The following is a 26142-nucleotide window of genomic DNA, read 5'->3' as shown; positions in this document are numbered from 1 at the left end:
TGTGCTATTCCTAGAGGCTCTAAAAGGTGAGGACTTTTGGTACTATGATGCCACCTAGTGTTCCTTTGTATTACAACAACAAAAGGGAGCAGGTTGGAGAGTTTTTCAGTAACCTGAAAAATCAGAAGTGAAGCATTTTCTCTCGTCAGCATATATTAATTTGTCCAACCACCCATGCTCTCATCTATTCATTCATCCATGTTTATGTCCACATACATATCCTTCCTGTGAGTTGAACATGTCACATTCCTTTCAACCTCCTGTGGTTCCCTGATTTCCCATGCTCGGGTCTTTCTTTCCCCGCCTTATAAGTAATGCTCTCAATTATCAGTGTCTAGATTTTCTGAGCACCTGTGTGCTCTCTGTTGAGATGGCATGTTCTAAATGATAACATCACATTGTGTTAGAATTGCAGACTTCTCTTTCTTCCTTTCTCCCAGTGGACAGGGAAGTGACTCTGCCTTAGTCACCTCTGTGGTTTTTGTGCCTGCCTGTGCCTTCTATGTAACAGGTACTTAAAAAAGAGTGTTTTCTGGATTGGATTACTGTTGCCTCGGCAGGCCACCTGCTTGTGCAATGGTCCTTTAAGAAATAACTAGGAAACCAGAAGACACAGAGCCCCACAATAAGTATAATAAATGGATGGCTAGGTCACTCTGATGTTATGACCCTTTAGGAATGTTATGGAGTCCCTCTAGATCATGGTGGTCCCACAGCTGGCGGTCCCAATGTGTTGTCAGGTTTCCTGTAAACATACAAGTAACCCGAGATCTGATACCTGCCAAGCTCCACCTCATTCCTATTAGCATGGCTTACAGTTTGGTTCAGCCTGCTTCTTCAGCTTCATTTGATACCTCTCCCATCACCTCCATGCACACGATGCCTCAGCCATATTTTGTTCTGTTTGTCCACCAGATAAGCAGTCTCAGTTCATGAATAAAATACCATTCTATAAATGTTAATTTTTCCAACATTAATTCATAAATTCAATGATTTCCAAGTAAAATTTCTCATGAGGAACTTGAACAACATCAAAAAAAAATTATATGGGATGGTAAAGGTTCATGAACAGCTAATGCAATTTTGACCAAAGAAGTCAGGATGGAGGCCTTGCCCTTTAACCATGACAACTAGCTACAAAACCCTGGTACTGACAGAGGAACAAACCAGAGATCTCAGGACAGACCCAGGTGTATTTAGGAACCAAGATGTAGAAAAATTGGCTCGCTCCATTGAGAAAAATCAAATCAAATCCTTGTCTCACACATATACAAAGATGAACCCTAGATGGATTAGAGAACTGAATATGAAAAAGTAAAATTATGAAGCTAATAGAAGAAAATGACAGAGAATATCTTGATGACCTTGAAGATATTTTTAAATCACACTGAAAAAGCATATCCTATATAATAAAAGCCTAATATGCAAATTGTCCCCTTCACCAGGAGTTTGACCGGGAGTTCGACCAGGGGGCAGGGCCACCGGCCAACTGCCCACAGCCCCTCCCCCTCAGTCCAGGGATGGCGGCAGCAGGCAGCGGGGGAAGGGAGGCCCTGGCTGGCAATGGGCAGATGCTAGGGACCCTACCCGTGTATGAATTTTGTGCACTGGGCCGCGAGTAAAAATTAAAAAATATTAAGAAACGGTTACAAAATTAAGGATCATTGTTCTACAAAGGACATCACAGACAAAATGTCCTGTCTTTGAAAGCAGATTAATGTCCAGACTTTACAAAGGCCTCTGGCAAATAAAAAAGAAAAAGACCAATATAAAAACAGGCAAAGGCTATAAATAGACAGTTCACAAAAAGGGAATCCCAAGTGGCTTATGCATATATATAAAGAAACTAGAGGTCCCTTAGCCTGGCATGCTCCCTTTACCAGTCCGGGAGCCCTCGGGGGATGTCCGACTGATGGCTTAGGCCCGCTTGCCAGCCATGAGCCATGATCCATGAGCCTGGCTTCTGGCTGAGTGGTGCTCCCGTGTTCTTCCCCCCTGGTGGTCAGCGTGCGTCATAGTGACCGGTTGTTCCACTGTTTGGTCTATTTGCATTTTACCCTTTTATTACATAGGATTATTATATAGGATGCTCAATATCACTAGTAGTTAGAGAAATGCTAATTAAAAATGTGTTGATGCTATTCAATATTGACAGAAAATTTAAGAAATTGGCTAATTAGATGAGTCAGTATTTATAAGGCACTTAGAATAGTATCTGGCACTTAGTAAACAGTATATGAATTTTTAAGTAAGTAACTACCTCATGCCGGCAAGGATGGGAGTGGGGGACAGAAACCCTTACACTAGAGTGGAGGGCAGCAATTGTGGTGTGCAATCTAGCAGTATTTGATGAAGTAAGTACTCAGGCCTCCATCAAGCTACTAGACAACTTTGTGGCATTGGAAAATGGAGCTCACCACTGGGCAGGTGAATTTGAAACAGGCATAACTTCTGAGTAGTCAGCCTTCTAGGTTCATGACTTGACTAGAGAACAGAGCTCTTTTGGGAAGAAAAGGAGACATCTTCCTCCAGCAGGGCACATTACAGGGGAGAGAGTAGGGACTGCTTTTCAGCCCCCGCTGGCCTGGCTGGGTGTCTCTATGCAGGACAAGTTGCATAAGCGAATGCTATGACCCTGTGCATTCCCTATGACTGTAACAATCTCACTCCTAGGTCTATATTTCAGAGGAACTGGCACACAGATCTATAAAGGACCACAGACAATCATCGCTGCATTGTTTGTTGGTGGTATTAGAGATGCGGAGGCAGCCTTGGTATCCATCACTTGGGAGGTAAAAGTGAAATGTGTGAGTGTCCAATACAGGGTCCTATGCAGCAATCAGAAGCAATGAACTGGGATGACAACACCAACTGCAACAGGGATAGATCCTGAAAAAGAATGTTCAGTGAAAAAAGTAGAAAATAAGATGAACCCTGAAGTCTGATACCATTATCAAACACTGACAAATGCACTAATAAAAATGGTATACATACTTCAATTACATAGCCCAGCACAGTAGCATGAATGCCAAGGGGCTGAGGATGAGGGTAGGATGGGAATAAAGGGGGAAAAGTAGAACTAGAGGGGTCTTGCATGATTCATGGAGAGAGAGAGAGAGAGAGAGAGAGAGAGGGGGGGGGGGGGGGGGGAGAGAGGTATCTTGAGAGAAGAGCAGATTTTCACGATGTGGTTTCAAATACGTTTTCCCAGGGTGTCTTGAACTCTGCACCCTATTTTTTCTCACACTAGTGACCAAACTCTTTAAAGGCAGAGCCCGTAGTTTCTCTATCTTCGTTTTTCCTGCCAGTGTTTTACACACAGTAACTGCTTCCTAAGGAGTGGAATTGACTCGACTTGAGATGATTTCTTGTCCCCCTGACAGAGTCTCTGTCACGGAGGGTGGCTGCCCGCCCTTCCCCCTCCAGAACCGTCTGGTCCACATTTCCTCATAAGCGTTAGTCTTTGGGCTCTCCTTTGCCGGCTCCGGTCCCTCCCCAGTCCTCTTTCTCCGTTGCCTCCAGCCATTCGCTCTCTCCTTCCTCTTGGCAATTTCTAACTTCCGTGCACACCTTGGGACTCCTAGCTTCTCAGAGGCACCGCCCCCTTATTTCCTTGGTCCCGCCCCATTTAGGAGATTTGCATATTTCTAGGAAGCACGTTGCCCCGGTGAGAGCCTCAGGGGCGCCCTGAGAGAGCGTGGCGGTTACCAGGCGACGGGAAGACGCCCCAGCGTCTGCGGGCGCCGCCCGCCCCCGCCCCCCCCGCCGGAAGTAGAAATAACGTGGCGCGGTTTTAGACGCTGGGGCCAGTGCACAGCCCTTTCCTCAGAGTCCCGCCGGGTTTCTGCCACCTCCGCAGCAGCCTCTGAGGCTCCCCGCAGAGAGCGTCAGGATGGCCGAGGTCAGGAGTCAGCGCCCCCCTCCGTCGGCTCTCGCTCGACCCCTCATCCCTTGTTCCTCTCCTACTGTCGACTTATCCTCTGTCAGACCCACGGATTCTAATATTTTCCCCATTAATATCCTAACCTCACCCCACCCCCCTGTCCCAGTTGGCTCTGGCCCCATTACCTCCTGCCCCTCCTTCAATTGGGTGGGTCCCCCTCCTCTCTGTCTCCCCCCGCCCCCCCCCCCCCCCACACACACCTCCAACTATTACACTGGCGCTGTGCTAGGCGCGGTAGGAAATGCACGACAGGCACCCACTCCTACAGTTTGAGCAGCAAGAGAGAGACACATAGACATATTGATGTGTCACGGACTGATGGGACCTACAAGAAGGCTTAGGAGATACCTACTGTCACCCCTATTCACTGACCCTTGTATACCTACACACCATGATTCCCTATCAACTGATCACCTTCTGTGACACATCTTCATTAAGTGCTTCAGCCCATCACCACTGCCCCGTGTTATCCTTGGCCATTGTGTTATGATCTTGTAGCCTTTATTCACCCCCCAACATTGTAGCACACCCCATCTTCAGCCTCACTGATGAGGGGTAATCTCTGCAACCCTTTAAAGACAGCTGTCTGTCCATTAGCACCCTCGTTTATAACTTCGATGGCTGGTCCCTGTCATCACTTGCCATTCATAGTCCGGGTCCACTAGGGCCCTACCAGAATCCTTCGTGGCCCTATCCGAGCTCTCCCCCATTTCACCCATCACATGGTCAGTCCCATTCAGGATCAGCTACAGAATTTGTGGGGCTCAATGAAAAATGAACATTTAGAGCTCCTTGTTAAAATTTATTAAGAATTTCAACATGAGACAGTAGAGTAGTAAACTGGGGGTTGGGGCCAGTCTGAGCAAGGGGCCCTATGCAACTGCATACGTCTCCCACCCATGAGGCCAGCCCTGGTCCCAGCTCCTGTTACCACCATCATACGTCCACCCCTGTTGGTTCTCGTGTCTCCTCCACACCATTCACATACTCTCAGCATTCCATGTCCTCCACGTCTAATCTCCCCTTCTAAACTCCATCTTCCGTGGCCAAGAGTTCCCTCTCCTCATCATACAATCTCTTTCATACCCTCTATCTTCCTCACTGCCTGGGCTCCATCACCTCTTGTCTCTCTTATATCCATACTGCCAGGGCCACATTTCTTTTCCCCACTACTCACACTTATTCATATTTCTTTTCTTCCCAACTTCTCCTCCCATTCCTTCTAATTCTCCCTTTTCCTCCTATTACTTGCTTTTGAGTATTTCCTCTGCCCCCACTAGTCATTGGTTTATTTCACTCTTCTTCATTTTCCATACATTAGCCCCAGATACCAATACTATGAAATAATTATTTACCAGTCTTCCTTTCCTATCATTATCTCCCCTTATTCTTTCTATTTTTCTTCTCACTTGAACTCAAAGTTTTTCTTACCTCTGCTTTCCTAAGTCTTAATTCCCACTCTGGCCTCATTTTTCATTGTGGCTCTCTTTCCCTTTTCCTTTTCCCCACTAATGGGTATTCCCAGCACCTAGAACAGTGCCTGGCAGATAGTAAACACTCAATAGATAGGTGTTGAATGAAGGAGCAATACAGTTCCTCTCTGATTAGTTACTGTTGAAACCATGCTTCCAAAATCGATAGCTTTATATGCCAACGGGTTGTTGGTCACAGTCAAGAGACAATTTTTGCTTTTCTTTTAATAGTATATTTTAAAAATAGAAATATGAACACATTTCTTTTGTTCATCCAAGTTTCTTTAAAACTTTTCTTTCTCTGATATTTTCCTACTCCTGTGCTAAGGGCCAGGTATACAGGGAAAACCTGGTCTGCCATTAAATCATTAGGCTGGTGATCAAGTGTTGACATTAATACCATTTACAGGGATGGAGCTGAGAACATTGCCATGATGAATTTTTGTGTGTGCTCATGTTTAGCATCAACAAGGGGAAAGCACAGAGCAGCAGCAGCTCCATATTTCCTTAATATGGCTTTTTCCTCCTTTGTGGAATTGCTGAGTTGTGATCTTTGCAATAATCTGTTTTTAGTCAGGAAGAAAACTTCTGTTGAATTTAACATTAGTACTAACATTGTTACATGAAATGTTATAGATATGCTTGTAACTCAGAAATCTATTTTAAGATGTGGGCTCTGTTTTGCTTGCATGCCATCTTTAGAAATTAATCAAGGGTACAAATGTTTTTGAAAACCAAAAATATGTAGAGTTGCCTTGGCTTGGAGCTGCATTAGTCTAATCTCTGCCTCTGTCTTCACATGGCATTTTCCTGTGTGTGTCTGTGTCCAAATCCACACCCCATCCACTGGTTTTTATTGAGATACAATTGATATGTAACATTATATTTGTTTTAGGTATACAGTATAGTGATTTGATACATGTATATACTTCCAAATGATTACCACAGTAAGTTTGGTTAACATCCATTACCCCACAAAGTTATAATCCACTCACCCTCCTTTTATAAGGACACCTGGGTTAGGATACACCCTCCTCCAGTATAATCTCAACCTAACTAATTATATATGCAATGACTTTTATTTCCAGATAAGGTTAGATTAATAAGTACTGGGGTTAGAGCTTCAACATAACTTTGTGGTGGTGGGGGACACGATTCAGCCCATACACTGGGGAAATAAGAAATCCTATATAACTAACTCCTGAGTTCTCATCTAAGCCATAGCCAGACTTGCTTGAATCACATTTGTGTATCTGGGCTGATAGTTTTAAGAACTTGTTGTCTAGATAATCATGGAAAAGGCCCATGAACATTGCACAGGGAGCATTTCGGTATGCTTGTAGAGACGACTTAATTTTCTTAAGGGATAAAAATGATGGAATATCTTGTAGGAGACATTGCATATTTCTTATGGGTTTCACTGTGAGTATGTGTTATTTCATGGTATTTATACCAAAATCTTCCTATGTTTGACCCCAACATGCTGTGGACTCCCTCTGCAATCCTGAGGGCTAATAAGAAGTAGGATGAAAGGAAAACAGATCAGGGTTTGGTACAGCTATAAAAATTCATCGTAACAGCTATAAAAACTTGTTGAGTGCCTACTGTTTGCCAGTCACTTGGCTAAGTGTTGAACGTGAATTATCTTATTTAATCCAATCCGTAACAACACCATATAGTAGGAAATATTATATACAGGGGGGTTGGGCAAAAGTAGGTTTACAATTGTTATACAAAGAAATAGTACAATAATTAATAAATAATAATACAGGAATAAACTCTGTGTTTTGTGTACGTACAAATGTAAACCTACTTTTGCCCACCCCTGTATAGCATCAGGGGATGAACATCATGTAGTTTTTCCCTTCTCGACATATAGTTTTTTTGTTTTTTTTAATATATTTTATTGATATTTTACAGAGAGGAAGGGAGAGGGATAGAGAGCTAGAAACATCGATGAGAGAGAAACATCGATCAGCTGCCTCCTGCACACCTCCCACTAGGGATGTGCCCGCAACCAAGGTACATGCCCTTGACCGGAATCGAACCCGGGACCTCTCAGTCCGCAGGCCGACGCTCTATCCACTGAGCCAAACCGGTTTCGGCGACATATAGTCTTAAATGTTCTAATTGTCAGGGCTTTTAATTGGCTTGTCTGAAGGCCTTTTATTCATGGATATTCACAGCAATTTCTGAATAGTCTTGGTGTAAATCAGGGGTCCTCAAACTTTTTAAACAGGGGGCCAGTTCACTGTCCCTCAGACCGTATAGTTTAAAAAAAAAACTATGAACAAATTCCTATGCGCACTGCGGGCCTGGGACGAGTCGGCTGCTAAGCAGGACAGGCAGCGGCACCCGGCGGGCCGGATAAATGTCCTCGGGGAGGCCGCATGTGGCCCGCGGGCCCGTAGTTTGAGGACGCCTGGTGTAAATGTTGCAATATTTATTCTCATCCCTGCTCTTCTGTACAGGAAAAGAGTGACAAAACAGTGCTGGAAGAAACTGCATTTGAAGAAATCGAAAGGGATTTTCAGGAGGTTCTCAATGAACTTTTAGGAGACAAAAGTCTGGAGAAATTTAGGGTTGAATATGAGAAGCTTCATGCTGTCATGAAAAAGTCTTATGAAAATGAAAAGCGTCTGATGGCCAAATGCAGAGAACTGAATGCGGAGATTGTGGTTAATTCCGCGAAGGTCGCCACTGCCCTGAAGCTCTCTCAGGATGACCAGACCACCATTGCATCCTTGAAAAAGGTCAGTGATCTTCTAGAGAGGAAATCAGTGGAGAGCTGCGTCCTGTATGTAAATGCATCCTGTATTTAAAACATCATCTTTTCATCATATTGACAGCTCTGGGCTGGTAGTAAATGAGTTATTAAGGTAAAATTTACATGATTTATGTATTCATTAAGCCTAGGGAATAATGTTCATTTTCAAAGAAAATAATTAGGCTGGATGAGTTTTACTGTTCAGAAAATAATGTAAAACTTCAGTGGCTTGGTTTCGAAGAAATATTGGGCTAGCCAAAAGAATGAGATAAGTAAGAGCAATATTCGGGATCTTAGCATGTCTATGTCTTGTTTGATACAAGATGAGTAATTAAATATCTCATAATGATAGCTTGTTAAATATATTTTCATATTTTTACTTTTTTGTTTCTTACTGTTTTAGGAGATAATAGCTTGAAAATACTCAAATAGTAATGTTCATATTTTCTCTTAGCATCTCTTTGCTTCTGCCTTGATCCTCCCAGTTCCTCATAATGGGAGAACAGGGATTTGGTCTGGCTTTGTCTTACACTTTCTTTTCCATCCTGAAGCATGTTGCATTATTTTGAAGGTAAAACATAAATGTTCCATGTTGATTTCAGGGTGATAAGAGGTTAAGGCATCTTAATTTATAATTAAAACCCTAGTGATGAGAAAAAATTCACAAACTTTTAAGAAATTCCCTTGATGTCATGAAATTAAACGTCAGCCACTTCAAATAAATTTCCAAGACTAGTGCAAAATATGACATGTTTTCTTAGAAACAACTTTTTTTGAAGTGTTATTTTCTCCCTATTGTCATTTCCTTCTCTTTGCTGAAAAATCAACATAAAGAAGGCTCCAATTCATTTTATAATGAAAACACACACACTTTTTATTGTAAATTTAAAAACTGGAAATGGAAGTCATGAATTGCTTAAAATCCAATTAGTGAAGTTGATTTGGACAAATCTTCATATAATCATATTTTCATTTAAATATTCTTCATTTGTTTTGCTAAAAATAGTACATATGGTTGCTATAGAAAAACGTGTCCCAATAAACTGACACTTTGTTTTAAATCACTGAATTGTAGCCTAAGGGCCATCTCTTTCTGTTGTAATAGCATGAATTTATTAAATTAAATTAAATACTTTCTACCACTCATTTTATTCCTTGTCAACATGAAAGTGGAATATTTTTTACCTTAAGCCAACAGGTTCTTACCTGTATAAAGGATTCACATACCAATGGATGAAATTTTGCAAGAAAATTAAGTGGCAGGGTAAAAATCAAGACTGTTGCAATATTTACTATGCTTTGGTCATTTATTTGAAGGCTGTAATTCACTTTTAAGTATTTATGTTAATATTCAACCATGCATTTCATAATAGTAAGGAAGCCAAAGCTACATGAGTCATTGCTGTGGGTTTTGTTCTTTCTCTATAAGCATTTGATGAAGAGGCCTGGGCTTGAGTTTCTGGAAATGGGAATTACCAAGGCTGTTGTGTACAATTAGATCACAGCGAAGACCACTTTGCTATGACTTGTTCTAAAGCTCACATGGCCATTAGGATTCACTCGGAACCTAAGGACAAAACATATCTTTTAAAATTCAGAATCTATCAGGAGCTTCACAGTTAGGGCTTAGATCCAAGATCATTCTTTATGTGATAAAGCTTATTAAAAAAATCTGGACTTGGAAAGCACATAAGCTTTCATATCTTAACATTTTTATTAGAAACATCCTCCTATTATAGCCACCCTTGAAGTGTGTGAGTTTTGTATCCACACTCACCAACACAAGAAAAAAATACCCTTTTCCAGTACCCCCTTAAAAACTGGTGTTCAGCATGGATTAGCTCATGTTGAATAATTCAGTAACTCAATACAAATGTTAAGCACAATGTATACTATATAATCTTCTTTCCCCATAAATGACTACTGGATTGTAGTGGTTTTATTATTCTGTTTTACCCAGTTCACCTTGCATCTGGAACCCTATGTTTGATTTTTCTCACTGATGTCCTGTGGCCCATCTAGGAAATTGAAAAGGCCTGGAAGATGGTGGACGCAGCCTATGATAAAGAGCAGAAGGCGAAGGAGACAATTCTTGCCCTGAAAGAGGAAATCGTGAACTTAACCAAACTAGTCGAGCAAGGGTCTGGACTGACAATGGACCAGGATAGCAAGTAGGTCATAGCCTTCTTGATATATGTTGGATTTGCTTTTGTAGAGGACTCCTTCAACAGACAGCCTGCGGTTTGCCAGTGTCACTTTGAACATGATATAAGACTGTCTCTCTCTCTTTTTCTCGTTTCCTAGAGATTGTTTTCTGTCTATTGCTATTTTTTCTTTTTAATACTCCCTTTCTCCTTATACAAAACTCCTAATTTATGATTATATTAAACTTCTGGGTCTCTAAGAATCAGCACTACAGTTTCAAAATGAATAAAGATTTTAGGTTTATTTCTTTCAAACGTGTGTGGAAGGAACTGGCTGCTTTTTGGCTCTTAATTTCCAGCTCCTCGCATGTACCACACCCCTCCCCACTTCTCCCCAATTAGTGGCAGCACCATCCTTCTAGCTTCTCAGGTTCTTGGCCAGAAAACAGAGTTACTCTTCACCCTTGCCACTCCTTCTTCCCTTAAAACTTGGTCTTGTTGATTCAGTCTTTCCCTCCCCCCTATCTCCAGTGCTGCTGCCTTGGTTTGGACCTCGCTTCCCCTGCTGGACTTGGTAGTAGACTCCTAGCTGGTTTCCCTGCCTTCAAGGAGACATCTCTCTTCTTTACCATCTGCCACATGCCAGGTTTATGATGCTGAAACATGTACGTGCATGCTTCCATCTCCAGCATAGACACCTTTAAAAATCGATCCATTCCTAAAGGATAAAACCTAAAATCTTGAACATGTTTTTCTGGGGCTCTTCATAGATGTGCCCCGGTAAGGCTGGCTCGACTCATGTCCAGCAACACCGTGCTTACTTGCCTCCATACCTTTGAACATGTTGTTTTCTATGCCAGGAATGCTTTTTCTTCCCTTCTCCACGCAGTACTCAACTATGCATCCTTCAAGACCCATCTCAAACACTGTCTTAACTTCATGGCCATCAGCATCTCTGTTCCAATTCCCCTCCCACCCCCAGACTCAATGACCAAGCAGAAGAGTCACTTTTTCCATAGGATCTTCATCTACCTCGAGTATGGCACTGATCACATTGAATTGAAATTAGTTGTTGATGTGCTTCTGTACCCATTAGACCAGGGGTCCTCAAACTTTTTAAACAGGGGGCCAGTTCACTGTCCCTCAGACCGTTGGAGGGCCGGACTATAGTTTAAAAAAAAAACTCTGAACAAATTCCTATGCGCACTGTGGGCCCGGGACAAGTTGGCTGCTAAGCAGGACAGGCAGCGGCACCCGGCGGGCCGGATAAATGTCCTCAGCGGGCCGCATGTGGCCCGCAGGCCGTAGTTTGAGGACGCCTGCTAGGCTGTGAACCCCTCGATGTAAGACATCTTTACCTTCCCTTCAGGGGTCTAGCCCTGTGCATGCCATGCAAAACCTTGCATTAATCAGGAATGAACATGCACTTTCTTAGGCATCTTTAACCAAACCTAACTGCCATCTAGATTTCTTATGCTTTCTAGATTCATTTATCCAATGTGGATAGATAATAGTTCTAAGTGTAGGTATTGGGGGAGGGACTAGAAAAACAGAAGATATGGTATCCATCGTATTTAATATTTAATCATATAAACTATTTAATACCTTTTAATTAAAGAAGTCAAGCATAATCAGAGCAGCTACTGAAGAGCAATGTGAGGGAACTGATTCAGTTAGGAGGCATTTTAATGAGAAGTGGCACCTGGTTGAGGAGGGAAATTGAAGAAACTGGCCCAGATTTTATCTTCAGTAGTGCACTCAGGTGTAGTTTCTCTCTGCATAGTAACCTTAGGATTTGAGGTTTTGTTTCTGGAGAAGAGTTTCAATGTGGTTTTATGTTATATCAAAGCTGTTGGTAAAAAAACATCAAATTATTGTGTTTGGAATAGTCCTTTGATGACTGTCAGCTGCAAGGGCCTCTGCTTTCTCAGCTCTAAAGTGGCTGCCTTGCTTTAGTCTAATTCTGTTGCACAAGTCATATCAGACATAGTTTTCTACTTTCAAAATGCTAATTCTGCAGAAAGTCATGACAAATTATATGTAATGGTTTTTGAAATGTGGAAGTAACTGGTTTACAATTCAAATAAACAAATATTATCACATACTCTTTAAATACTGGCATCATGAATGATTTTCCAAATTTTGTTGTTGGAAACATTTGATATGTGTTGCATTTCTTTGGGAGAAACTATACTCTGTGGCTGAGTGATAGAAAAATGGCAATGTGTGTTATTTGCTTGTTTTTGCTTTACTTTAGACTTTATAGCTGTAATCATAAACCTCTAGGGAATATATTAAATGAATAGTTTCCTAAATTCATAACTTTTTAGGGTTAATTACAAGAGTTAACAATAGCAATTATAGTCTTATTGCAACAAATTCAAAATAATACAGAGATATGGATGATCTTTACTTCATCCCCCCAACTCTTCCACACTAAATTCCACTTTTCAGAGATAAGCTACTAGTTGGTGTCTAAATCCCTGTAAAACAAATACACACACACACACACAGACACTTTTTTAATTTCTTTTTTTATTATTTCTAATAAATTTAATCATAAAAATTTTAATCACTATCATATTGAGTACTTATTCATCAGTTCTTTTTTCTTATTTTTAATTAAAAATTTTTTCAAATTTATCTTTATTGTTGAAAGTATTATAGATGTCCCCCTTTTTTCCCCACTGACCCCTTTTAGCCTGCCCCCATCTCCCACTCCAGGCCTTCACACTATTATCTGTGTCCATGGGTTATGCATATATGAATATAAGTTATATGATTAATCTCTTCCCACCCACCTAATCTCCCCTGCCTTCCCTGGACACTGTAATTTCTTAAATATAAGAAAAGAGATTACATTATGCATGGTATTATTGGCACTTTTTGAGTTAACAACTCACAAACAACTCCCATGTCAGGGTGTGAAGATCTTTCCCTTTCACACCTGAATAGTGTCCATCCTTGATCTAGAGCAGTGGTTGGCAAACTCATTAGTCAACAGAGCGGCAAACCATGGCTTGCGAGCCACATGTGGCTCACAAGCCGTGGTTTGCCCACCACTGATTCTAGAGCTGGGGTGGGCAAACTTTTTGACTCGAGGGCCACAATGGGTTCTTAAACTGGACCGGAGGGCTGGAACAAAAGCATGGATGGAGTGTTTGTGTGAACTAATATAAATTCAAAGTAAAGGAGCGGAAGGGAGAGCAAGAGAACCCTCCGCTCTTTCGGCTCCGCGGGCCGGATAGAACAGCCGAACGGGCCGGATCCGGCCTGCGGGCTGTAGTTTGCCCACGGCTGTTCTAGAGCAATGGTTCTCAACCTTTCTAATGCCGCAACCCTTTAATCCAGTTCCTCTTGTTGTGGTGACCCCCAACCATAAAATTATTTTCGTTGCTACTTCATAACTGTAATTTTGCTAGTTATGAATTGTAATGTAAATATCTGTGTTTTCCAATGGTCTTAGGCTCTACAGCAGTAGTTCTCAACCTGTGGGTCATGACTCACAGGTTGAGAACCGCTAGCAGCGTCGCCTAAGACCATCGGAAAACACAGATATTTATATTACGATTCATAACAGTAGCAAAATTACAGTTGTGAAGTAGCAATGAAAATAATTTTATGGTTAGGGGTCACCACAACATGAGGAACTGTATTAAAGGGTCGCGACATTAGAAAGGTTGAGAACCACTGATCTAGAGTCTTTTTCATGAAAATGAGCTCAGAGGATGATAAGGAGGCCTCATGAGCAGATGGCTGTTTAGTCTGACTCCTGTGTTCTTCTCTTTTAGTATCCGAGATTTACTGAAGTTCAAAGAAGAAGTGACAAAGGAACGAGACCAGCTCTTGTCAGAAGTGGTGAAATTACGAGAGTCCTTAGCTCAGACCACTGAACATCAGCAGGAAGCAGAGCGAAGCCGAGACGAGGCAGAGCACGCCATCAATCAGGTCAGCTCTGCCAAGGAGGGCGTGATGAAGGACCGTTACCTTCCAGAAGGAAGTTTTTGTCTTTCCCCAGTCTCCCTCTCTCACATCCCCCCCTCCCCTGTCCTACGGTGGCATCCACTGTTCTGCTTGTTTCTTTGGTTTGTTCTTGTAGGAGTGGTTCTATTGGATCCACTCTTCTCAGCATTGTCTGAGAAGCCACTAAGTCAGGGCACTGCTTACAGTTCTGGCCCAAGAAACTGTCCCTGGTGAAGGCCAGGGTGCCCTACATCTGGAGATGCTGAAAGTAGTGCCCTTGATCCTTTTCCATTGTAAGGAAGCCATCTGGCTGGACCCTTCTGAACACTTTTACATTAAGCCAGAAGTCAAATAGATAATACACAAATCACAACTCTAGGAGAAAAACATGAGACTTTTGATCATGAGATAAGAGAAAGGCCTTCATAGAATTTGGACACCATGATAAAGCTCTAGTGCTTTCTTTAGCAATATCCAGTACTCATGTACAAAATGATTTCACATTTAGGGTAGTTGGCTACATTTAATTTAGTTCCCATAGATGGAGAATTGGATGAGCTCCTTCCATGTTATCTTTTCTAGATTCTGGCCTTCCATATTTAATTCGATTTATACCTTCTTTGTGGATTTGTTTCCACCATCAAGGTGGATATTTAGTGTCAAGGCTCTGAAAAACAAAACGGAATTTTCTTTTTTTTTAAATATATTTTTTATTGTTGATAGTATTACATATATTTCCCATTTCCCCATCTTTTCCCCCTTCCTCCCAGCTCCCAGCCCCTACCCATCCCACTTCTTTTTTTTTTTAAACTTGTTTTTATTGATTTCAGAGAGGAAGGGTGAGGGAGAGAGAGATAGAAACATCAATGATGAGAGAGAATCATTGAATGGCTGCCTCCTGCATGCCCCCTACTGGGGGATTGAGCCTGCAACCTGGGCATGTGCCCTGACCAGGAATCGAACCGTGACCTCATGGTTCATAGGTTGACGCTCAACCACTGAGGCATGCTGGCTGGGCAAAACAGAATATTCTTGAGATGTTTTTACATTAGGGCTCAAAGGTGACTGACCTATAGGGAAATGCTACTACAAAGTGACTGCCCTGGGAGAGGGAGAAGCTTGGCTAGTTGAGACCTGTCCTGGGGAGGGATTCATGTCTTTCCTCCCTGTCCATTCTGTGCCTGTAGTTCCAACAAGAAATCCAGCAACGTCAGAATGAAGCTTTGAGGGAGACTCGGAAGAAGGACAAATTGGAGAAAGAGCTCAAGCAGATTCAGACGGACATGGACACCAGGCAGACGGAGATCAAGGCCCTGCAGCAGTATGTGCAGAAGAGCAAGGAGGAGCTGCAGAGGCTGGAGCAGCAGCTGAAGGAGCAGAAGGTGCGTGGGGTGCGGGCTGCATGGGGGTTCTCGCAAAAACAAGAACAGCACCTTGGTTCATGGTCCGTTGGGGCATTTTGTATTTTCTTTGGAAAGCAGCAAATTCCCTTCACTGTAGTTGCTGGTAGTAAGACGCTGAGCCCTTTGAATAGCTCTTATAGGTAGATATATGCCCTCCTTTTTTTTTCCCCAGCTCCAACAGATTAATTTCTTTTTAACCTTTAATTTTAAAAAATATATTTTAATTTATTTTTGAGAAAGAGAGGAAGGGAGCGGGCGCAGAGAGAGAGAGAGAGAGAGAGAGAGAGAGAGAGAGAGAGAGAAAACACATAGATGTGAGAGAAAAATATTGATTGGTTGCCTTCTGTTCCCACCCCGACCCGGGATCCAACCCGCAACCTGAGTATGTGCCCTGATCAGGAATTGAACTGGTGACCTTTCAGTGTATAGGACAGCGCTCAACCAACTGAGCCACACTGGCCAGGACCATCTTTTCTTAATGTATAATAACCATAGAAAAGTGTATAAGTCACAAGTGTACAGCTTGATCAATTTTCTCCACTTGTTCATCTGCACTCATCCCAAGAAACAGTACTCCAGTATTCCCCTTAGGCCCCCTCCTAGTCATGTTCTCCCCCAGAGATCACCTCTATTCCGAATTCTAAGCAGAGATCAGAATTGGCTTGTTTTTGTACTATGAAATGAAATCATACAGGATATACTTTTTTATGTCTATCTTCCTTTTCTCCATATTGGTCTGTGAGATTCATTCATGTCATTGCCACATAGTTATAGACTTGTGTTGTCCAATATGGTAACCATTAGCAACATGTGGCTATTTAAATTTGTTTTAATATTTAATACAATAAAAAATTCAGTTCCTGGGGTTTTACTAGCACCATTTCAGGTGCTCAAGATCCAGATGTGACTAGTAGATACCATAATGGGTAGCACAGGTAGAGAATATTTATATGAGGGCAGAAAGTCCTATTAGACAGAGCTCATAGAGCACTCACTCTCATAGCTGTATAATATTCCATTGTGCGAATATAACATGGCTTATTTTTAACAGGTTTATTTTTAAGGTTCAAGTTTAGGGAACCAAACTCAGTCTTTACACACTTTAAATAAGATACTATTTATTGGTAACATTTCCTCTGTAATAGTGGTTTAAGGTAACTTAGCAATAATTCTAGTCTGTCATTTCTCATTTCTTAAAGAAGCAGTTCATGTAATTGAAAAAAAGTCATTTATTGAAAATATTTTCTCTGAGGAAGTTTCCAAAGAATTGTCAAGCCATATAGCATTTTTCTATTTAAAAAATAGATATTAGAACACATTTCTTTGTCAGTTGCTTTATTTATTTTATATAGAGCCAGAAATAAAATAGATAATAAACAGTATATAGAATCCTCAAGAAAAATATGAGACTTCTTTGATTGTGAAATCCGAGAGAATTTTGGACATCATGATAAAAACTATAGTGCTTTGTATAGCAATATCCAGGACTCCTGTAAAACAGTTTTATTTTTAGCATAGCCGGCTATATCTTATTTAGTCCCTGTTGATGGGAAATTGGATGGATTCTTTTCATGTTTAACTCTTGCTTACATGAAACCTTTACTGACCCTTGAACTACATGGGTTTGAACTGCATGGGTCCATTTAGATGCAGATGTTTTTCAATATACAGTTGGCCCTCCTTACCTGCTGGTTTCACATATGCAGATTCAACAAACCTTGGATCAAAAATAGTGTTTCTGATCTGCAGTTAGGACACTGCAGTTGAGAATCCTCAGCTGAAGTGGGCTAACTGTATGCATTGCTTGGTGCCGTTTTATATGAGGGACTTGAGCATCCATGATGTTGGTATTCTAGGGGGTCCTGAAACCAATCCCTAGTGGATACTGAGGGACAACTGTAGTTAAGTTTTTGGGGAGTCAAAAGTTACATGTGGATTTTCAATTGTGTGGGGAGCGTGCCTCTAACGGTCACGTTGTTAAAGGTCAGCTAAATACATTGTCTTTCTCTTTTTGTCCTTCAGGCGATTTGATATCCTTCCATCTCCCCAATTTTCTCCCAATAGAAACGGCACCCTAAAATCTAATCCTCTCTTTTTATAAAACCTACAGTCAAGGTGTGTAAGAGGAAAAGCCAGCTGACACTGAAGTAGGCTGATAGAAACCAGCCCACTGCTGTTCCACCGTTTTGACTTAAGTTGGATTAAAGGCGAATTGTGTTGGTGTTAGTGAATGGTTCTGTTCCAGAAAAGGTAGTAGGCATGTTAATGCAGGATTTGCTTCTGAAGAGGTAGCTTCGGAGCCTCACCGCAGATAAAACTCGTTTGAATCCCTAGCTCATTTGCAAAGATTATAGCAATTGTTGTGTATGCGAAGCCTGCCGAATGGTATTAAAATATTTATCCACCACCTGTGAGCAAGACTTCCCAAGGCTCTCAGAAATAAAAAAAAGGTCCTCTCTGTGTTATTCATTATAAGGCATCATTTTCCTCTTCCATTTACCAGTAACATTCATCATTTTTGAGTGCGTTAGAGCTTTCACGGGGATAAAGAACCATTTCTACAAAGACAAAAATAGTGGGGCTTCCTGTGTGGAGACACAGATATTGTAATCAGATAAAAAAAATTAACCAGCCCATTCTACCTCTTTCAGATATTGAACGAGAGAGCTGCAAAGGAACTGGAGCAGTTTCAGATGAGAAATGCTAAACTTCAGCAAGAGAACGAACAACACACGTTGGTTTGCGAGCAGCTATCCCAGGAAAACCAGCAGAAGGCATTGGAGCTCAAAGTAACCATCAAGTGACACATCAGTTGCCTAGCACTCCCTCCTTCTTTATATGTTTGCTGTGCGGTCGGAGCTCTTGGTTCTATAACCTGAATTAGCCTTGATGCATCAGACAGGTGCTAGCCTACCGTGATTGCTTTGTGCCTGGAAGCAGACATGTGATAAGTTCCATTCTTACTTATAAAATTACAAACCTGATTATTGATCATATGATTATGCAAATGCTTTTCAAAGTGAGCTCAGCTGTTCATCTCTGTAACTTAGCCTTGCAAGTCACCAGTTGCCGAGAGCTAGAAACCATTTACATGAGCGAATAGCAAATAAGTCAGATTGCATTTTATTACTTGTGTGGAGAAGGTAGAATGAGCAGGGTGGGGGATGAACTGATTCTATTAGGTATTTACTTCTAGGATTGTAGAAGCATGATATTCACTCTGTCCAATACAAATTTTAAGACAGGGCTCCCGTTCTTCCTCCCCTTCTCCTGAAGAGTGCTTGCAAGTTAAGTTTGGACAATAACTTTATGCTGGGTACATATGTTATGCCTACATGCTTAATAGAACAGAAAATTTTGAAAACTTTATAAACCCCATTATGTTGTTAGAATATTGGTTATAAAAGGAGTGACCGATCAAAAGTAATACTTAGATTCGAGTAATGAATTATACAGTTTCTGCATCACAGGCCCTTCTGAGAACAAAAGTATATGAACAGGCGCACACACACACACACACACACACACACACACACACACACACACTCACGTGCACACACACATTTCACATCTTGTAACTTGTTTTGTATGCAGTCTTAGAGGTCTCCAGGATTTTTCTGAAATCTGACTATGGGGTCTGGATGCATAATTATTGAATTAGAACACCTTATTATTGCAATTGAAAGGGGATTTAGGTCAGTTAATTTGGACCCTGTAGGTCCTGAGGCTGAGGAACATTTAAAAACAGTCCAGAATGGTTTGACTCTAAAGCATTCTCTATGAGAATGCTATAAGTTAAAGCAGAAATGAAACGACTACTTAAGGCAAAATAATATATTAGCCCCTAAGGTGAACTTAAAGTAAAAGTACTTATGCCATTAATTCTCTCTTTTGATAACACGACTGGGGCACCTTGAAAGATGATAGATTTTTGTTAAGGAATCCTGAACCGAAGGCCTTCAACTTCTCCCAATAACCTGAGGATAACTTGCCCAGCTAGGTTCAGTCTCTTCAGTGGCAAGACCTGGGGATAATTCCCAACCTTTATTTGCAGAAGTGTCACTGGTTGCTTTCCCAGTAATTTCTAAAAATGACAAAATTTTGAAAAATGAATTTAATTTGAATGTAAAAAAAATTCATAAAACTTGAAGCCCATAGACAAAAATTTGGTGCTTTCCTTTGCTAGACTTATTGTTTGGTACCGTTGGGCATTATGTAGATTTACCTTTTAATGTTGCCCTGTCCACCTGTCTGAATATACACCCATTGGCTACCATGCTCTGAGGACGGAGGCCCCCTCATCTCGTGGATGTAATTGCACTGCTGTGGCCATGTGGGTACAAACGAATATTTGAATACTTTATGGCATGTTAATAACCTTCTGAGAGAGATCACTTTGTGAATCTGTGAAAACTGCTAATCGAATATAGCATCTGTACACAAAATCCACACATTTATGATACACACAGCTCAGCATTTAGTGGTGCCTTGGGACATCAGGTTTAATCTGAATTTTTATTATTTTTACCTTATATAGCCACATATTTTATTCAGAGAATAGAGTTTTTCTATTTCCCTCAAAACCAAACAGTGTGTGTTTTGATTTAGTCCAATAGAGTAACTTCACACTGACATAGGAAGAATTTCCTCTTATTGGTTCTGAGTTTACCATCATCCAGTCACCCTTTATTTACCAAATGTCCCCCTGGTTAATTCTCTCTCACTAATTACAGGCCAAAGAGGAAGAAGTTCATCAGATGCGCACTGACATCGGGAAGCTCAACAAAGTCAGGGAGCAAATCCATAAGAAATTACACCAGATTGAAGACCAAAAGGCGGAAGTAGAACAGCACAAGGACACTCTAAAAAATCAGATCTTGGGATTAGAGAGAGGTAAACCAAGGATGATTTTGTCCTTTTTAAAATACATTTATAGACATTTCATTGGTGACTAATGTCATTTGGCAGCTCAGGGCTCCGTATGTACAAACACAAGCCATGCCAAGTGAAATCAGCAAAACAACGTTCAAACTGGTGGGTGGGCAATATGGAGGGGACATCATTAGGAATTCCTTAAAAATTCTTCAGCAGACGATCTTGGTACACTGTCAATCCAGCCCAAAGTATTGCTCAGTATTTATCATGGAGTAAGTGACATCTATACTGTTAAGTTTGGGTTTTACATGACCTTTAGCATTAGTCCCTTTCTTACTGAAGATAGGGGATAAATGAAAATGAATGTCCCCCATCAGCAATATTTGAGGCAATACTGTACCAAGGATGAGTGGGACGAAAGTAAATGGCTTCTAATTTCTTTTCTCTGTTAGTACTTTACCATCTGGCAAACACTTGTTCTACCAGCTCTCCCATTGGCCTGTGGAGGCAAAATTTAAGTGCCATGGAAGGACATCTAGTACAGAAAAATCACTATGGATATAAACTCTGGAGTCACGTCTGCCTGGGTTCAGATCCCACCTCCACCATATTTAGGTCTTGGGGGATGAAATGAACTAATAAACATACAACATGTGGGGCCAAGTGCCTAGCACATAATAAGTGCTTACTCAATGTCATCTATTATTATCTAGATATATTACTACGTATATAGTAATCTGACAGACTAGGATATCATTCTGAAAAGAATGTAATTGAAAATAGGGGAAACTAATCAAATTTGGGGTGTCTGAAAAAGCTCTGGACTTGGAGGCAGAGGAACGGGTCTGAATTCCAACTATACCAGAATATGTGAGGCAGGAACACCGTATTCACTCCCAGGGGGCTGCTGTGAGTCGTAAATCACCATAAAACATACATCTAGGTAAAATTTAAATCTCCAGGTAAGATTATTGGAAACACTAGAGGCTCAGCACATGAAATTGTGCGGGACCCAAAGTCCCACCCACCGCCGCCACAGGACCCAGAGTCCCGCCCACTGCCACTGCGGGACCCAGAGTCTCTCCTGCCGCCGCCATGGGACCCATCAATGCACTTCCTGGTGACCGGTTGTTTGGTCGTTCCGGCATTACGGCCACTGGCCTTCTATATATTAGATATGTCATGTGAGCCTTTGAGAAGTGCAGCTATTTTTCCTTCTAAGACATCAGGAAAAAATCTTTTACCTTGACAGTTTCTCCATTCACTTATTCTTTCATTCGATCAATTGGATGCCTACTATGTGCAGGCACTATGCTAGGCATTGGGTGCACAGAGGTCCCTGCCCTCAGCATGCTTACTGTCTAGCATGGTTTAACAATCTAATGTGACAGATAGGAAGGAAAATGGATCCCGAGAGCTTGTTTTGTAACGGGCTTAGTGACTTTAAAAATGCTCCTCTATTTAAGTTTCTGTGTTTTTGCTTGCAATAGTTCTAAGCTTTGAAAATAAATTACATATTCAGTGTTGAACCTAACTCTTCATACTGAAATCATGTTTATAGAGGTCTTCACACTCTCTCTTCTTGTTAGTTTATAGGTATCGTTAACCATTATTTCTTCTTAGGGACCTCTTCCTTTTGATTTGCCTGATCGAAGAGTGGCATTAGACATAATGGTTAGGAGGATGAACCCTCCATTTATTTGTTTTTTTCTATCACAAAACACAAGAAGTGAACTGAGAAACTGCCAGAACTAATGGGAGTTCAATAGGGTGGCAGGTTATAAAATAAATATATAGATATTTATAGCTTTCTTTCATACAAAGAATCAGAAAATATGATGGAAAACCCCCCTCACAATAGCAACTAAAGTAATAAAATATCTATGAATAAAGTTACCAAGATATCTGCAAGACCTATATATAAAAAGTGCTACAGAATTCTATTGAGAGGTGTAAAGGAAGACTTGAAAAATGGAGGCATATACCAAGTTTCTGGATTAGAAAACTTAATGTAATAATGATATAAATCTGTCTAAATTAATCTGTATATTTAATATGATCCATAAGAATTTCAGTGAGTTATATTGCTGGGTCTTGAAAATGGATTCTAGTGTTCTCCAGAAGAATAAACATGTAACAATAGCCTTGCAATTCTGGAGAAGAGTGATAAGGGAGCATTTGCCTTGCTAGGTATTTAAGTGTATTATATAGCTCCAATAATTAAATGGTATAGTGAAGATGCCTAACAGATCAATGGAAAAGATTGGAAAGGCCACAGAAAGATCCAAAATTTTCATTTAAGGTAAAGGTGTTGTTTCATACAACTGTACAATATGGGCTGGTTATTAAAAAATGGTAGTATGATAATAAGTTACCTTTTGGGGGAAAAAGTTGACACCAAATGTAGAAACTATAAAGCCAAGATTGAGAGATTTAGTGAAATAATAGCTATTTTTTATGTATGAAAGACTATATGAAGGCAAATTGACCAAAATATTGTCAGTCAGAGTTAGTATCCATATTATACATAAAGAGTTCTTAAAAACCCACAAAAGGGATAAACAATTTATGAGAAAAACGGACAAAGGTTAAAGTGTGGGCAATTTTAAAAACAAATACAAATAAATAATTACACATGAAAAAGTAGTCAACTTCACTACCAAAGAAATACAAATTAAACGCAGGCATACTGGTTTTAATAATCCATCACATTGTCAAAGATCAAAGAGAATGATAATAACCAGTGGTGGTTTGCATGAGGAATTAAATTGCTATTAATTTTTTTGGAGAGAAATTTGGCAGTAGGAAAGAAATGTCTTTTTTTTTATTCCTTTTGTTTCAGGACTTCTGCTTCTAGAGTAACAAATTAAAAAGAACTTTTACAGGATCATTGCTAAAAATTACAAATAAGTAAATAAAATGGAAGCAATTTAAATGTTAAGAAGGGGAGTTGGCTCAATAAATAACACATTTTCATAGAGAGAAATATGCAGTAATTAAAACTGATGTTGATGCACGTTTATAATATAGAGAGGCATTTATTTTATTTGTTAATTGTAAAAGCAAGTTACAAAACAATATGTGTAGCATGATTACTTTGGCATGCGTATTTATTTATAATGATACACATAATTTGCACAGGAAAAAAATCTGCAGACATCAAAATCCTGAACAGATTGCAGTTGATTTGAATTATTTTCTTTTTGCTTATTGTTATTTCTAGTTTCTCTCTGTGTTTCTAATTACTTGTATAATAAGAAGGATTTAAAAAGAGCAAGGACTTTTGGAGTCAGAGAATCTGTGCTCCCAATCTCAGCCCTGTTACCTCGTAGCTGCAGATCCTTGGCATGTAGCTTAATCTCTCTATGCCTCAGTTTCCATTTGTCTAGTGAGACAGGAAGATCTTCCTCCGTTATAATGAAGAGTGTGTCACAGTTAAAAAACAGTCATTTTATAGCTATAGATAAATATATAAAGCAAGTTTTATATCACTTTGGTGTGGGCAGATTCTTTTTATTTTAAAATATGTTTTTATTGCTTTTTAGAGAGAGAGGAAGGAAGAGGGAGAGAGAGTTAGAAACATGGATGAGAGAGAAACATTGACCAGCTGCCTCTTGCACACAACCTGGGCATGTGCCCCGACTGGGAATCGAACCTTATGGTTCATGGATCGATGCTCAACCACTGAACCACATCGGCCGGGCTGGGCAGATTTCTTTTTAGGTTGACTCCATATTTATCATTATTTTTCTCCCTGGTGATTTAGAGGTGGAGGCTTCAAAGAAACAAGCAGAACTTGATAAGAAAGCAATGGATGAGCTTCTGAGAGAAAGGGACATGTTAAATAAGGTGAGTTGTTACGGTAACACTGGTAAATAAATGCCTTTATTCAGCTATAATAACTGCCTATAACAGGTTGTATGGGGAAAGGAAACTCTGAGGCAAACAAAAGTAGATTAGAATAAATAACAGTGCTCAATTTTCCTCTAAGCAGCTGTCTGCAGTCCACCATTTACTGGCTGTGAATTGAAACTGCATTACCACCTGTGAGCACAAAGGAATTTTGGAGCATTATCATGCAAACTAGCAGGGGATTTCAGAGTGTTTTGTGGATTCTGTTTTTATTGGTGGTGTGTTATTTGGCATCGCAAACTGCCCAAGTCATTCAAAGTATCCGAGTTTAATATCTATGATCTGTAACTTTTGCTAATCTAGAAAGCAGAGCTGACTGCTAATAAAATTTTAACTTTGGGGTGTTGGGAAAAGGGATGGTGATATGAAAAGTCTCTAACTTTGCCTCCATCTTTTCAGGATTGTTGTAGGTTTTGGGTTTTGTTCTCCGCCCTTCTTCCTCCTACTCTTTGAGCGCAATATGGTCCAAAGCTAAGGGAGGGGTTGAGGGAGCTTGAGGCCTGGAGATCCTTCATTCTAGGCAAGACCCCTACCCTTTTCCTTCTCTTGCCTCTTCCAAAGGATTCCTTCCATTGGCAGTCACTCTTAGGAGATTAACTACTTTCAAGGTTATAGGATAAACTTTCCTGCTCAAGGACTTCCTTCGAGGAGGAAAAGTGATTGGCCAGGTGCAGAGTGGGGAAGCTGCTTCCTAACAGCCCGATGGCTTTTGGCCAAGACAACTTCATCTCATCAAAGTAGATACAGCCTATATTTGTTCATTCTGACTTTTCATGATTTCTTTAAGTTTCCCAGAATTGAACAATTGTTAATAAAATAGATTACCCTCTAGACTAGTTAGGGAATCTCAGGAAATAATAGATTAGATATTATTACATGCATAGCACTCCTTAGGAAAATCATTGAATCTTTTTTTTTTTTTTGTGCATAATCCTGGAAACTGTTCCTTCTATAAATTTGTACATGCAAACAATATTATTTGATTTAGATTTTTAAATGTATTTTAACACGATATTTAGTCCATTTGTATTTTATATACAGTGACATTCTCTAGAGCTTTTAATAAGCTCTAGAGAATATGATTGTCATTACTCATCTCAAAAACAATGCATCTAATTATTTTAGGGCTGAGGCAGTGGGTATATCTAACCGCAAATATCCAAACACTTTGAGTAATGGGGATGCTCTGTTGTCCTTATTTTTAGAATATGCTCAAGGCAATCCACGCGACCCAGAAACAGGTAGACCTGGTGAAGCTCCATGAACAAGCCAAGAGGAACTTGGAGGAGGAAATCCAGAACTACAAAGATGAGGCTCAGAAGCAGAGAAAGATCATCTTTCAACTGGAAAAGGACAGAGATCGGTACATCAATGAAGCCAGTGACCTCACCCAAAAGGTAAGCCATTCCTTGATGGTGTGGGTGGAGGGGACACTGCACATTCTTTCTGGTTGTCACATTTCTTTCTTTTAAAAATTTTTTATTTTTTTAATTGTATTTATTTTTGGTTAATCCTCACCCAAAGATATTTTTCCTATTGATTTTTAGAGACAGTGGAAGGGAGGGAGGGAGAGAGGGAGAATGAGAAAGAGAGAAACATCAATGTGAGAGAGACGCATCAATTGGTTGCCTCCCACAGACGCCTGGCCCTGGCATGTTCCCTT

General features: G+C 40.5%; 1 protein-coding gene across 1 annotated transcript in view; it reads left to right on the top strand.

Moving 5' to 3' along the window:
- LOC308233928 (cilia- and flagella-associated protein 58) overlaps positions 1 to 26142 on the top strand; it is a gene marked incomplete at its 3' end in the record, with an annotated part of 141880 nt that overhangs the window by 51395 nt on the left and 64343 nt on the right. Inside the window, exons 4-11 of the mRNA XM_080640934.1 lie at positions 7887 to 8168; positions 10205 to 10353; positions 14118 to 14274; positions 15477 to 15671; positions 18344 to 18481; positions 20426 to 20585; positions 24334 to 24416; positions 25685 to 25876. Of these exons, the coding sequence (XP_080497060.1) occupies positions 7887 to 8168; positions 10205 to 10353; positions 14118 to 14274; positions 15477 to 15671; positions 18344 to 18481; positions 20426 to 20585; positions 24334 to 24416; positions 25685 to 25876 (1356 nt within the window). The remainder of the gene's footprint in view (positions 1 to 7886; positions 8169 to 10204; positions 10354 to 14117; positions 14275 to 15476; positions 15672 to 18343; positions 18482 to 20425; positions 20586 to 24333; positions 24417 to 25684; positions 25877 to 26142) is intronic.

The sequence above is a fragment of the Plecotus auritus genome, assembly GCF_963455305.1.
Source record: "Plecotus auritus genome assembly, chromosome: 9".
Classification (NCBI taxonomy): Eukaryota; Metazoa; Chordata; class Mammalia; order Chiroptera; family Vespertilionidae; genus Plecotus; species Plecotus auritus.
Note: the sequence above shows the minus strand (reverse complement) of the source record. Positions and strands in the feature narration are given on the sequence as shown.